Source organism: Doryrhamphus excisus, linkage group LG19 (genome assembly GCF_037039965.1).
Source record: "Doryrhamphus excisus strain RoL-2023G ecotype Guam linkage group LG19, RoL_Dexc_Guam_v1.1, whole genome shotgun sequence".
Taxonomy (NCBI): Eukaryota; Metazoa; Chordata; class Actinopteri; order Syngnathiformes; family Syngnathidae; genus Doryrhamphus; species Doryrhamphus excisus.
This window is the reverse complement of record NC_136375.1, coordinates 5,792,201-5,807,134: the sequence shown is the minus strand read 5'-3', so window position 1 is coordinate 5,807,134 and position 14,934 is coordinate 5,792,201. Positions and strand designations below refer to the sequence as shown.

The window sequence follows — 14,934 nt, the reverse complement described above, 5'->3', positions numbered from 1 at the left end:
GAAATCAATGAAAACGTCATAGAAATTCATACCTTCAATATTTAAAAAGTAGATTGTGCTACAATTTTTGTTTTTTAAACTTTAAATATTTAGATATTTCATCTTCTTGTGAAAAAGTTTGGGCACCCCTGATCATGTTCCAGATGTTCCTTAGTAAATGACTGGTTGTTGGGATCATCCATTCCAGGTAAATATATCATATAGCAGACCAACACATTTGGGCCCCCCAACAGAAAAAACACATCAATATTTAGTAGATCCTCCTTCCTATCAGAAATAAATGCTTCCTATAGCTTCCAATGAGGGTTCTGATTCCGGTTGAAGGTCTTTTGGGGACCATTTTCCAAAATATCTCCAGTTGAGTCAGGTTTGATGGTTTCCAAGCATGGACAGCCCGCTTTAAATCACACCACAGATTTCCAATCATATTTAGGTCTGGGGACTGAGATGGCCATTCCACAACGTTGTTCTTGTTCCTCTGCATGAATGCCTTAGTAGAATTGGAGCAGTGATTAGGGTCATTGTCTTGGTGGAAGTATCCAGCCAACTGATTCTTGAAGACTGTTGGCAACAATCTGCTCATACTGACCGGAAGCTTTTAGCTTTTGTATCCTTCCCCTAGACCAGGGGTCTCAAACACGCGGCCCACGGGCCAAATGTGGCCCACAGGACACTAGTTTGAGGCCCCCGCCTTGATATGAAAGTTTAATGTTAGTGCGGCCCGCGCAAGTTTGATATGGATGCTGTATGGTATCATGTACCCAGAAAAAATTATTACGTTTGATTAATGTTCATGTTAAAGGTTAAATAACTGTTAATAGTTATCCTCCCTATCCGTGTGGAAGTGGTAAGTTTTTGGCTATTTAAGTTTAAAGGAAATAACTTGAAGGCTACCGTTTAGGTCGCTAGCTCTCTAGTTTGCGAGTTAGCATGTGTCTCAAGACCCTGCAGTTGCGCAATATGTTGTAAATTTAAAAAAGTATAAATGTGACTATTGATTGATTTTCTTTATTCTTGATTTGTTTATTTATTTGTCATCTTATTTTGTGCAGAAAAATAAAAATTAAGATATTTGAGAACAGTGGAATGTTTTATCAGAGCTTTTCTTGTAGAAAATTGAAACCAAAGAAAGTTTATTCATTTTTCTGTTTTTAATAAATGCATTTTTTTTTTTTTTTTTTTTTGGAAAACCTGATGCGGCCCAGTCTCGCCCAGACCCTAGCTCCAGTGGCCCCCAGATAAATTGAGTTTGAGACCCCTGCCCTAGACCATGATGTTGAACAATCTTTGCTTTCTGGTCATGTGACAGTTGTTTTGAAGATGCAACTTGCAATCGGCCACCTTAAATACCCTTTCTCATGATTGGCTTCACTTATCTATGCAGGTCAAGGGTCAGTGAGCTTACAAAACTAATATTGTATTCCAATAATTAGCGTTAAAGGTATTCTAAGCAATAATACAACAAGGGTGCTTAAATGTATGTAGTATTTGTGTATGTATTTAGTTGACATAATGATTGCAGACTTTCTGTAAATGCTATAAAGATCGTATAAATGTTCATTTTTTTAATGAGATCCATGTAAGAGTGAAATCAGGAAATGCTTGGACAACAGCGCCTCTGCTGGTGGCAGCCCAGCACTGCACCCCCTTCTGGCTTTAGGCTTTTCTTGGTGGTTTTTTTTTCGTCCTTCCAGTTGAAATGTCGTCATGCGTTTGTATGCTATCTTTTGATTTCTCCATCCTATTCATGTCACCGCCACCATCCCCTCGTGAAAAATCTTCCAGATCAGCCAAGAAGCGTGAGGAGGTCTCACTCTTGTGTTTTTTTTTTTTTTCATTTCAGGAGGTCTTTTCATCGACAATCCCTTCTACCAGCCGCGCACCATCGCACCGTTCATCATCCATCTGGGCCCCCAGGATCTCTTCTCTGACTTCTAGAGGTTTTTGGTTCTCTTGGACCCCCCCACACCCGAACAACCGACCCCCCCGCCAACCTGAAATGAAACCACCTCCCCTTGTCTTTGTCTTTTTTTGTTCTTTTGCCTTTCTCTTCTTGCTGCTGCCCTCTTCTTCTATGACTGATTCTTACGCCAAGATGGCGCTTGCTACACAAGGGGGGGGTGCGTACACAAAAGCAATACTTGGGAGACAAGCTGGACGGGGATGGGGGGGTTGGGGGCTGCTCTTTTCTAGCAATACACTCTTGGGAAGAATGTCCTACACGTGGCGTTGCAATAGCAGGTCTTGATTGTATCTCTATGATATATAGCTCTACTGTACGTGTGTGTGTACGTATGACACATATACTGCTATAACTACACACTAGCGTGTACTTATGTAAATACACTATAAAGGATAACTTATTGTTCTATTTTAGGATGATACTATCACTTAGCTTTCTTCCCGTTTTCTATAAACACACAAGCTAGATGTAGGAAAATACTATATACAGTATATAAATATATACAGTATATCTTTAATATTACTACAGTACTATTCATGTCTACTCTTAAGACTCTCCTTCCTTCCTTTTACTCTACCAATCACACTCACTTCCTGTCAGAAAGCACACGTTTTTCAAACGCCTCACGGCTGGCAGGGATGTGACAGGCGTGTGTGTGTGTGTGTGTGTGTGTGTGTGTGTAATATTGCACGACTTACAGTACCTGATATGGGGTTGCAGTATATGAAGTACAAAAACTGGCTTCCTAACATCCCGACCTGCATGTTGACACACAATGCGTAGTCTTTGCTGTACTTTTATTTTGGAAAATCTTTTTATTCCCGCTGTTTTTTTTTACGACATGACATCACTTTAGAGTAGTCTGCGTGCAGCGTCCACAGTAGGATAAGATGTACTATCCACTGAAAAGGAGTCATACGTAATAACCAAAGTGTCAGGACGATACTGTAGGGGCTGGAGCTGCATGAGTGCTGCCGGCATCGGGGGAGCCGCGGTTCTTGGAGGCGGTTTTACAGTAAAAAAAACTCGAGGTTGTGTTGACTCGTTTTCAGTGCTATACAGGCTGTACACTGACTACTCTAAAGTATATCTAAGTGTGCTGTCTATAGTCCCGCCCCCTTCAGAAGATATCACAACATTCTGTCGCTTCAGTGTGGCCATCCGTCAGTGAAATGTGTTTAAAATGAAGTCCCCCCCCCCCACACCGTGCTCTCTCCAGATGGCCAGATTTTTATTAACGAGGAAGACCTTCACATTTCCAGTCACCCTGGCCACCCGCCCCCCACACCCACAGAGAGAGTTTACCCGTGCGTCTGCCCCCGAGAGGACAAGTGGTGAAATCGGCGTGATGCTAAGGCTGGAAAATATTGAAGGAAGCAGAAGGAGGTTTCATGCTGCGCTGGTAGCCTGGCTGGAGCCACAGCGCCCCCGCTGCTTGCAGCCAAGTACTGCACTCCACTTCCTTCATCATCCAGTTCCCAAAAATTATTATTATTCCCAACTATGTGACACGGCGGTCGAGTGGTTAGCATGCAGACCTCACAGCTAGGAGACTAGGGTTCAATTCCACCCTCGGCCATCTCTGTGTGGAGTTTGCATGTTCTCCCTGTGCATGCATGGGTTTTCTCCGGATATTCCGGTTTCCTCCCACATTCCAAAAACATGCTAGGTTAATTGGCGACTCCAAATTGTCCATAGGTATGAATGTGAGTGTGAATGGTTGTTTGTCTATATGTGCCCTGTGATTGGCTGGCCACCAGTCCAGGGTGGACCCCGCCTCTCGCCCCCAAGACAGCTGGGATAGGCTCCAGCACCCCCGCGAAAAAGCGGTAGAAAATGAATGAATGAATGAATTCCCAACTATCACAGCAGGAAGCTCAACATTTCATCAGTGTCGTGTATTTAGGGTTCCCACCAGTAGAGGGCGGTATTGGACATGCTCTACCAAGGACTGCATTCGTTTAGGCCGGTAGACAGTCACTCCTCATAGATAATAATCAAAACTTTAATCCGATAATCATCCATTGTACCGATAATTCCCATGAAGAATTCCATGAAAAATAGCTCTGATAATTGAATGTTTGCCAGAGACCTCCGTAGCGGCACACCGGCTGCTCGAAGCGTGTGCCCGAATACAGTGCACCATGCTGGGCCACAGCAGGTGGCTCCTCCCCCTCTATACGCTGGTTCTCCTCATGTCATGATGTTTGATTTGGACCAATCAGCAGGTCCGCTTGGTCACATCCTAGTTTCTTCAACTTGATGCAGACAAGGAGGAACACTAATAAATTCCGCTCATTCCTCATTAGCATTATGTCACCTTGTTGTCTGCACATAAAGCTGAAATTATTTTCTGTAAAATATATTTTCTTGTCGGAAAAATTAGCTAGTTTTTGTAGGTTTCGGTTTTTGTTGGACTTTTTGGAACAAACAAATCCCCCAAAACATGCTGAGTGCTGGCTAGCGGTGAGCGCTGAAATATGACATTTAGTAGAATTATGCTAGAAGAGCGCAGGTTGGCCAAGTTTCTGGTTTGCGGATGCCAGTTTTCCTTGTTTTTTGTTGGAATTTCATCAACATAAAGACACAGAGGAGATAAATAAAAAAGCACAAAGGAACCACACGTCACACTCAGGGCGAGCGATCACACGCTAATATGCAACTTTTGGCATGAAGATGAGAGAAAACAGTATATGTCAGATTTCTATATATATATATATAATATTTATTATAATATATATAATTGCTGTTGCTTTTTTTTTTTTATTATTTTAATATTACGATTTTATTCCCATAATATTTTCACTTATTTCCCATAATATTGTAACTTTTTGTTTCGAGTCATATTATTTTTTCCTCATAATTTTACATGTTTATTTCCCTAAAATTGCGGCTTTTTTCATAATAGAATGAAAGAACTTTTTTCTTTTGATATTTTGACAGATGTTTTATTTCTGTTCTAGGTTTTTTTTTTTGTCATTTTTCAACTACTTCAATATTCTTTTCGGGGATTTTCTTCTGATAATATTATGACTTAATTCCCATACTATTATAACTTTTTCCACCCCAAAATGACAACTTTATTTTGTTTTGTTTGTACAACTTAAAAAAATTAAATGGTACTGCAATTACATCATAATATTTCAAGTTTATTTTCATATAATTGTGACATTTAAAGAAATATTTTGACTTTATTTTTGTAAGATTAGAGCCTTTTTTCAATTTCTGTTGTGTTTTTTTAATTTAAATTTACTTTAGGGACTTTTCTTCCCATAATATTCTGACTTTATTCCCATCATGTAGTAATTTTTGACTCAATCTAATTTTCTTAAATTCCAACATTATTTGTTTTTGTGTTTTTTTATATTACAACTTAAAAAAAATCTTTAAATGTCTTTAATATTTCAACTTCAGCTACTAAAATGATATTTTTTAATCATAAAATGATGGCTTTTTAAAATCAGATTACAGCTTTATCCTCTTCATATTGTGATGTTATTCTTGTAAAATTCTTGCTGTTGGTTTTAAAGAATATTTTTAGAATGTGCCGCGGCCAATAAAAAAGCAGCGGCGGGCCGCAAACGAACCCCGGTCCGCACTCTGGCCACCCCTTGATATGAGTTATAAAATGTATATAAGAATAACGACGGTGGTGTGAAATAGCGTTATGTGTAAGCGTTGCTGGAGGTTGAACGCAGGTGGTGCCACAGAGATGCATGCTGGGTGTTGGGAAGCCAGATGGCGTAGTCGGGACCCTGCAAGCCCAGCAGAAATAGATACGGAATAGATCCCAGATCACGTTTCACCTGCGCTGTTGACCAGAATAACTGCGGATCATATCATTTTCGGAGTGTGTGTGTTTGGGGGGGGGGGCTTGACACACACACACACACACACACATGTTAAGCATGTTTTAGCATACAAAGCTGCTGTTGAAGGTTCATCAGCGTCCCGATGAAGGAAGGAGAAGACAAAGTTGTGAATGTAGTGATTGTAGAATAGAATGTATTTACTCCTAGAGTAAACTTGCTTTTTCTAGAGGAGCATATAAACATACACACTATACTACAGTATATACCTACAGTATGATGGACACATGCATACACTATACTATACTATACTACACTATACTATACTATCCACATGTTTGGACAACTTGAATTGTTTTGGGCGCATCCGTTTTTATTTGAAGTCTTCGGACAAAATCACCGTCCTTTTGAGTGTTGGATGTAAATATTCCTTTTTTTAAGCTTTTGACAAACATCATTTTCTGATGCCGCCTACGACGTTGTGATTATAAAAGCGATATTTAATCCTCACCGGTGGAGCGGCCGAGGAGGCCGTTGGTGATTTGCTGTTGGTAGCAAAATGTTGACGGCGAAGAGAAGACGGTGGCACGTCATCCGTGTCCTTGGAAGTCAACAATAAAGCAGAGAAACAAACCCGCGCTCTCGTTTTCTGGCTTTTGTCTTGCTCACTGGAAGAAGCAGAAAATACACAAGACGTGCAGGTTATTTAAAAAATTAATAATCATAAGAAAATGTTGAAAATGGAGTTTTTAATATTGTGTCCCTAGAGCTTTTTCATCATAGGAATAATAAATATATTGTCCTATAATACACACTGACATAAAAAAAACAATAATAACAAATAATGAATAATATTAATAACATAAATAGTAATAATAATAATATATGATAAATAATAATATTAATAATAATATATAATAAATAATGTTACTAATAATATATAATAATAAATAAAATGTTAATAATAATAATAAATAATAATAAATAATATGAATGATAATAATATTAATAATAAATGATAATAAATAATGTTAATAATAATATATAATAAATAATGTTAATAATAATAATATATAATAATATTAATGATAATAATATATAATAAATATTAATATTAATAATAATATTTATTTTACAAATAAAAAATAATATTGTTCTAACAATAAAATATCTTTTTGTAGACTGGTCTTATAATAATAATAAATAAGTCAGACATGCAGCAGCATAGCATATGGTAGCATAAGTCACACATGCTATATGTAGCATTTAAGCTAAATGGACTTGAACTAAAAGCACTTCAATTCCAGCATCATGGCGGAAGCACACTTCCAATATTGACCCGAATATAAGACAACATTGGAAAACAAAAAACTCATCTTTTTTTCTTTGGTTGTGTTTTTAAATGTATTTCTTATAAAAGAGGGGTCGTCTTATATTCCATGTGGTTTTATACCCTATGTGAGAATGCACTTCAAATGAGTTGACAGTTTAGCGTCACTGTTTCCGCCACCCGGCGACTTCTCCCACGCGTCCAATGAACGCATCATATGTTCAAACGCCGAGAATGCAGCTATTTTAAGCTAGCAGCTAATGTTCCACGACCGCATATAGGACACATACTTCCAATAAACAAGTGAAATCCCCTGGGAGGCTATCTTAGCAGCTCATAAAGTCGGGACAAATGGCCGCTGTTAGTGTAAACACATTATACCGTCGAAGTGGCCGCTGGGCCTGGAATCGGCTATCATCACGGCTCAGCGGGATGGGTGAGCTGTCGATCATTTGATGACATACATCTCCATACTCCATGCCACCAGAACCCGCCTGCCAATCATCCCACCGCTGTGCGTGTGCATAAAAAAGCGATGCCTGAGGTCAGGCTTTCTCATATATATTGTTGCATTATTGAAGGCTTGTTTTTCATCAAGGTGAAATTTCCAAGCGCACACAGGGAGGCATTTACTCAGGAGGGGGGGGGGGGGGGGGGATAAAAAGTCCAAGCCATCCACTTAAAAGTGGTCTCATTATAAAGCAGCACAAAAAAGCAGCAGGAGCTTTGACCAGCCTTTTTTCAATGGCTCCATTAGCCGATAGCCCTGTCATACACTGGAAGAGCCATTCCCGAGGATATATAGCACCTAATGACTCCTAATTGGAAGCACACTAACGTAATGTATTCCAAATGTTCGTCTATGTGTGGTGTGATATTCCTCATAACTGTGATATTTATTACAGGAAATAATGAACGTACAGTTATGTGCAAAAGTAACATTAAAATGCATACAGTTGTCTTTTAAAAACATTAGTCAAGCAGTTATGAGATTTGACCTCCTTTTGTAACCATGTCACGCCATCTAGTGGCGCAACGCTTGTAATGACAGCTGCACTTACCTGCATTCCCAAGGATTCCCAGCAGGGGGCAGACTCTAGCCGAGCCTTTACAGCTGTTAATCATCTGCAGCTGGTGACAACAGAATGAAGGCCAACTGGACAACATGGAACCAAAGAAGTGTTGCTAACAGACGGTAAGTCTCATTCGAGACATCCTTGTCAGGTATTTTTCACCTATAAACACAATATACACGACTTTGTTCATGACTTTGTTCGACGGACATTAGTCTTAATAGGCGACATTTTGTAACAGGAAGTGACGTTAGCTGTCACAACTGACAACGACGTCACTAAAGAGATGCATTTGAGCATAAACCAGCCAGTATTTGATTGATTGATTGACTGATTAACTGATTGATTGATTAAAAATCAGGACGTATAAACCATTACTGCATCACATTTCTGCTTGTTAACATCTGCTTGGGTTAGCTAGCGTAGGTTGGGGTAAACTTCACTAGCAAGAATATGTACATCGCCTCGATGCCTCCAGAGGTCGCTGTTGTGACTCACGAAAATGAAAGTTAGATTCAGAAATAATTATGAGGACGACGTTATTATCATATATTTTTTTATTATGAAGTTTGGGTTCAAAATATTTGCGGGTATCCGGGTGAGGCTCGCCATCCGCACGTGCATATAGAACTCATATGATGCCTCTACGCTAGAGGTCGCTGTTGTCAAGTTACAAAATGAAACTATTGAAACACGTGCCTCTAGAACCTGTTATTATGTAATAATCTATAAGACATGCATTTTTTTTCCCAAAGTTTTATTACAAAATTAATTAAAAAATTAATGACGTAAAAAATAGACATTTTGTATGTCAAGTCTTTTATATTTATATAATTGTCTGTTATAAGAATAAGAATAAAGATATGCGATTATTGTTTTTTTATGCAAACTTAAATAAAAATAAAACTGTCACGGCGCGGCATGTCGATGTTGCGGTGCGACCCCAGAGAGCAGGACCAATAGCAGGTAAATAATATTTATTTTTTGCTATAATAGCAGCGGCAGAAAAAGCAACTCAACTGCTGACAGACAAACTAACAATGATCCCACAAAGGGGAGATGCACACACCTGAACTAAATACAAGGACAAATTAGGGACAGGTGTGGGTATCCATGGCAACAAAGGCAAACGAGGCAAAAGAGGAAGTCCAATACAGAAACCAAACAAACTGTCACGCACAAACCCGCACAGGGCGTGACAAAAACAATTGAAAAAAATCACTTGAAAAATATTTTTGATGTAGGGTAACAGTAATACTGTATGTGTCTCTAGAGCCTGTTTTTATAATAATAATAATAATAATAATAATAATAATAATAATAATAATAATAATAATAATAATAATAATAATAATAATAATAATAATAATAATAATAATAATAAACAATCATAAAACAATTGAAAAAAGACATGAAAAAAATCCTTGAAAAAAACGAAAATTAAATGTAGAGAGCTTTTTAATATTGTTCAATATCCCGGTAGTATGTGTCCCTGAGCCTCTTTATGAGTACCAAATACCAAATGGGGTGGCAGGCTTTGCTACACATTGTAAAATAAGGCTGTTGTGAAGATAACTGCTTGATTCCTCTGTGAAATCATTAGCTGCATATTTCTAATACTGTGCCATCTATTTTCAGGTCTTAGTGTAGAAACTAACATGTCCTATTTTTCCTCACAGTGTCGCTCCTGATGCCATAAACCACTGGAATGGTGGCGTCTCGTTAACATTCTGCCGTGCCGGTCCTTTGATGCCACTGCAGCAGTCATGCGTCGCCAGCACGGCTTCACGGGGGTCATAAAGCACATGGCTGTAGGGAAGTGGAATTGCAGCCCATTTGCAGCTCAGCGCTATGCGGCTCCAGACTTACACAGCTTTCGACACCTGATCCCCGTCCGTAAGTGTAAACGTGTGAGTTATGAAGCCGGCAGATACACACGGCCGCTCTGGGCTTTTTGTTTGTCAGGAGAGCGGGTGCGCCACATGGTGGCGGAGGGGGGGGGGGGGGGGGGGGGGAACACCTGTTCTCACATCAAAGTCAGTTTACACATAACATACTGTATTGCGTTAAAGCAATAGACAATTTGGAGTCGCCAATGAAGCTAGCATGTTTTTGGAATGGGGGTGGGGAACCCGGAATACCCGGAGAAAAAAGTAGCCATGGAACGTAATTATTGTGTTAAAAAGCTTCAAATATGTGAAAAGTATTTGGATTTAGCTTAGTAGTGATGTGCCATTGATATTATATGTTTCATGAACTTGTGACCTGTAGTTCTCCACCAAAACACCAGGTGGCAGTGTTTTCCTTAGAGGCTAGCTATTTAGCTTCCTGTCTAGTAGTAGTAGTAGTAGTAGTAAACAATGGCGACTGAAGCCACATCCAGAAGGTTGATTATATCTAATAATAACGCACCACATTTCACTGTATTGTAACAATACAATTGTATTGTATTGTATATTGTATTGTAACAGCATTGTAGTGTTTTGTAATATACATTGATTTCATTATTATTCATTTTTAATGTTGTTGCTCTCAACACTGAAACTCCTTCAAGTTTAAAAATAGTAAAAAAAAAAACTCCACATAATATGGTATTTTTGTACTATTTTTTTATATAATATAATATATATATAATATATATATAACAATATAATTATTATTATTTATTTTTCTACTTGTTTCAATGCACAATTTATGGCCATACAATTATTTTAATGACTCAATTATTTAATTTTTCCCACCAACTTCCCACATACTTTTGGCATTGAAAATACTTACCACTAAATATCACTAATATACTAATACTATATTACTAAAGATGAATTCCTTCAGTTTCTAATGTTGTACAATTGTAATATGTCGGTGAAAGGCAGACATACTGATTTTACACATTACTACAGTAACGTATTGTGTGTGTTTTGCTTACCGAACGCAGAGGTGCAGTTTGTACTTCAGCCACTAGATGGTGCCGTGGTCATCGCGACAGCCAGTGCGTGCCATCACTTGTCTTGAAGTAAAACACAAAAAGAAAAACGAGTGATGATTGACGCAAGAGGCCAAGGTGAGGAAGAAATACATAAATATAAACATAAATATAGACATAAATATGAATTATTGCATGTTTGAGTTGTGTTTTGAATTTTTTTTTTTACCGTAAATCCTCCAGTAAGGGTCATAAAATCCTACTTATATGTCCTTGATCTGTTGTGCTTTAGTAAAACACAAGACATTAATCATATTTTATGTGTTATTAGTCCTACATTGGCTTTTACTTCAAATACAAATATCATTGTAAAAGATAATCATTTTAAAAGTCATGTTTATGTGTTATAGAATATTCATATTTGATATAGTCATATTTTATCTATATTTTGAAATCATATTTTCAGTCATATCTTCTTCATGTGCACGTTTCACTTCTTTTTTTTCTTTATTTCGAACATGAAAAACATTTAAAGCACAACAAACCAACCAAAATCAATACAAATAAAAATACCTATTTATATATAAACGTACACATGTTCGAAAGGGAGTGGGAAGATGTCAAGACTTATCTAGTCCCACCCCCCACTTCAAATATAATAACTTCCTCCAACAGCATAATGAATGTAATATTGCAATATGTTTGTATCTATATAGAAGTCGTGTTTATGATAGACGTATCCTGCATAGACGAAGCGTGTGCTTTGAGTCCCATCCTGCCTCTCCCTGGAAGGCTGCAGACAATCCCTCCTCCCTCGCCTTCCATTTGTGTGAAACATTTATGACAGCTGATGTTTAAATCACGACTTGGCCTCCGCGTCGCCTCTTTCATTGGGAACGACAGCCTCGTAAGTCCCGACAACACACGCATGCTGTAATGTACTGTACTCTACTGTACTGTACTGTGTGCACACTCAAGGTCTATGAAGCTGACTCTAATTGTGTGTGTTTTGTGGCAAAACCAATAATATACAGTATATAAATGGCAAAATACTTTCTTCCAAGGTTCGGTTCTTGTGGACTTTGTTGTGGCTTCACGGAAGCTTTAACTCGCTTTGGCACTCTTAAGCAATGTGTGATAAAGGGGCTCAGATGTGTACAAGTACATGTTTAATTATGCGTATGCTTTGAATTTCCAAATGGTGTGATTCTGTGTGTGTGTGTGTGTGTGTGTGTGGCGCCTGATTAAATCAAGGCAGTGCCCTGTGGGTGCACATATGTGTGAGAGTGTGTGTGTGTGCATTTTACAATTACTGTAGATTGAATTAATCTGGCGCCTGTGTAAATGAGATGTGGTGTGAGCTGCTGTTTGGGGGGGGGGGGGTGCTGGCTCACACACACATGCCTACGTGCACTAAAATACTCCTGTTGTTCTATTGCCACTATATTGTCATTTATTTTTGTATACTTTTCTACAGCAGAGCAGGTTGTGCAGGTTGGATGCCCGGTTCCTGCACCCATCACTGTTGTTGTGTCTCTGGGCAAGAAACTTCACCAATTTGCCTCCAGTGCTGCCCACACTGGTGTGTGAATGTGAATGAATGTTCAGTGGTGGTCAGAGAGGGTGTCGGCGCCACTACCCCACGGAAGGCTACAGACGTAGATTATCATCTAGTGACCTGTGATACTTCATTGTGAAGCAGTTCCTTGAAGTTCCTTGAAAGGCTAAAAATCTAATCGCTTATCCTTACTAGGGTCGCAGCGGTATGCTGGAGCCTATCCCAGCTGTCTTGGGGCGAGAAGCATCGTACACCCTGGACTGGTGGCCAGCCAATCACAGGGCACATATAGACAAACAACCTTTCCCACCCACATTCATACCTATGGAGTCGCCATGCACAGGGAGAACATGCTAACACAGATGCCCAACGGAGATTTTGTCGATTCTGAAATCAAAATAGTGCTACTGTTCATACGGTAGCTATATGATCGTGTCCGTTTTTTTTTTTTTAGCTTGGTTATATTTTAAATCACCCCACGACTTTTTACCCAGTATTGGTTCAGCACTGTAATCATTGGTATTGCACATGACTACCACTTACATTGGGGCAATGTTTACTTTGCCCCTAAAATGCGAGTGATCCTTTTGCACATCCACGTCACTTGTCAAACGCTTTGCGTTCACATTAATAATATGTCATATTTGTGTGGTCATGTGAACAACCACATTAAAAAAATCCCTGCATTGCGAACGTAGCCTTCTATTGTGGAGTTGCATCATCACCTCTTTGTGCATCTCACGTAAAAAGAAGGATCCTCCATTCGACAGGAGTTTCCTCTGCTGCCAGAATAATAATAATTATGCAGAGCCAGGCGCTTGCAGGCCTCTTTGACTCAGTGCAGTTATTGTGGGGTAGTGGAGTACTTCATTGCAGCTGTGAAGTAGTAGATAGTGGTACAATGTGACACGCTGTCATACACATCTCATGCATGCACATTAGAATGTTTCTCATGCAGTTAGTCTATTTTCATCATTACATTCGCTCTTTTTGTGCATGTGTGTGTGTGTGTGTGTGTGTGTGTGTGTGTGTGTGCGTGTGTGTCAAGCACACAGTCCTTCTATTAGAGAGATTGTGGCAGATACATGCTGGGATCCTCCATTGTGCTGATATCAGCCTGTGGGATGGGGCTCACTAATTAATATCTAACTGGCCTCCAAGCAGTGAAAGGGGAGAGGGGGAGTTTGACGAGATAGAGGATGGGGGTAAGGACGGAAAGAGATGGCTGCAGGCAGGTCCCCCCCCCCCCCCCCCCCCGCCCCCCTGGTGGTTGCAAGTGTCATTACAGCTGCTCCAGCCAAAGAGGCCTCATCTTTATTCTTTATTTTCAGGATGATGTGAGAGCTTGTCCAAACACTCTTCGTGTATTTGCATTTCGTCTGTGCCAGATGTTGCTACCAGCGAGATTGTTTTTGGATGAGTTTAACGGTGGATTCAGGGAACCCTCTAATGAGATCATGTGTCCCCACCCCCTCCTGCTATGCAATCTGTTTAATCCAGCACTGGATGGCATTAGATGGCATTAAGAGGAGATATTGCAGTAAATGAACGCACCGTGTGTCTTATTTGTTTTTATGACCTGCGACCCCATCAAATGCATTTTTTTTTATTTAAGATGCAGCTTAGCAATGTGTGTGTTTGTGTGTTTGTGTGTGCGGCAGACACAAAGAATGACCCTGATGATTATGTTTCGGAAGCGGTGCACGCTCAGCGGAACGCACTGTCACAATTTGGCGTTGCCATGGTGAAGCGTCCTCAAGGATGACAAGCGTGCGGCCCTGCTGGAGCCCCGCACCCTTAGTGATGCCGTATGTGTGTGTGTGTGTGTGTGTGTATGTGTTGAGAATCTCACCCTGTTATCCTTGAGACATCTGCCGTTGTGTTCCAGCTCGTTTTTAATGAGCTGTCTGGCTGCATGCATTACCATTGCAGCATGCACCGGGCGAGTGGCAACGTACTGTATATACAATAGAAGTGGTGGACATGCATTCAAGCGTGTTGTGTGCATGCACTGGGACTGGTCGTGGGGGGGTGTGGACACCCCCACTGGGCTCCTTTCATGGCTTAAGAAAGGTTAGATTCCTCGGGGAGGCGGCGTGCCTCCTCCTTCCTCTTCATGTGGCTTCCCTCGTTAGCATTTATCACCCCTTCAGGGCTTGTTAGACAACAGTTTTCAACTGGAAGAAAAAGCATTAAAAACTGTATCATTTGTTTAGTTGGTTGACACAATCGTTAAAAGGGTTATTAAAAGGGGGTTAGAACAGTTCCCCTACTTCTG

General features: G+C 39.8%; 1 protein-coding gene across 3 annotated transcripts in view; it reads left to right on the top strand.

Annotated features, from left to right (window-relative positions):
• strbp (spermatid perinuclear RNA binding protein) overlaps positions 1 to 6,405 on the top strand; it is a 104,507-nt gene extending 98,102 nt beyond the window's left edge. For all 3 annotated transcript variants that reach the window (XM_058057906.2, XM_058057901.2, XM_058057903.2), the window contains one exon: positions 1,844 to 6,405. In XM_058057906.2, coding sequence (XP_057913889.2) covers positions 1,844 to 1,938 — 95 coding nt within the window. In that variant the 3' untranslated portion in view covers positions 1,939 to 6,405. The remainder of the gene's footprint in view (positions 1 to 1,843) is intronic.
• The last annotated feature ends 8,529 nt before the right edge of the window (positions 6,406 to 14,934 follow it).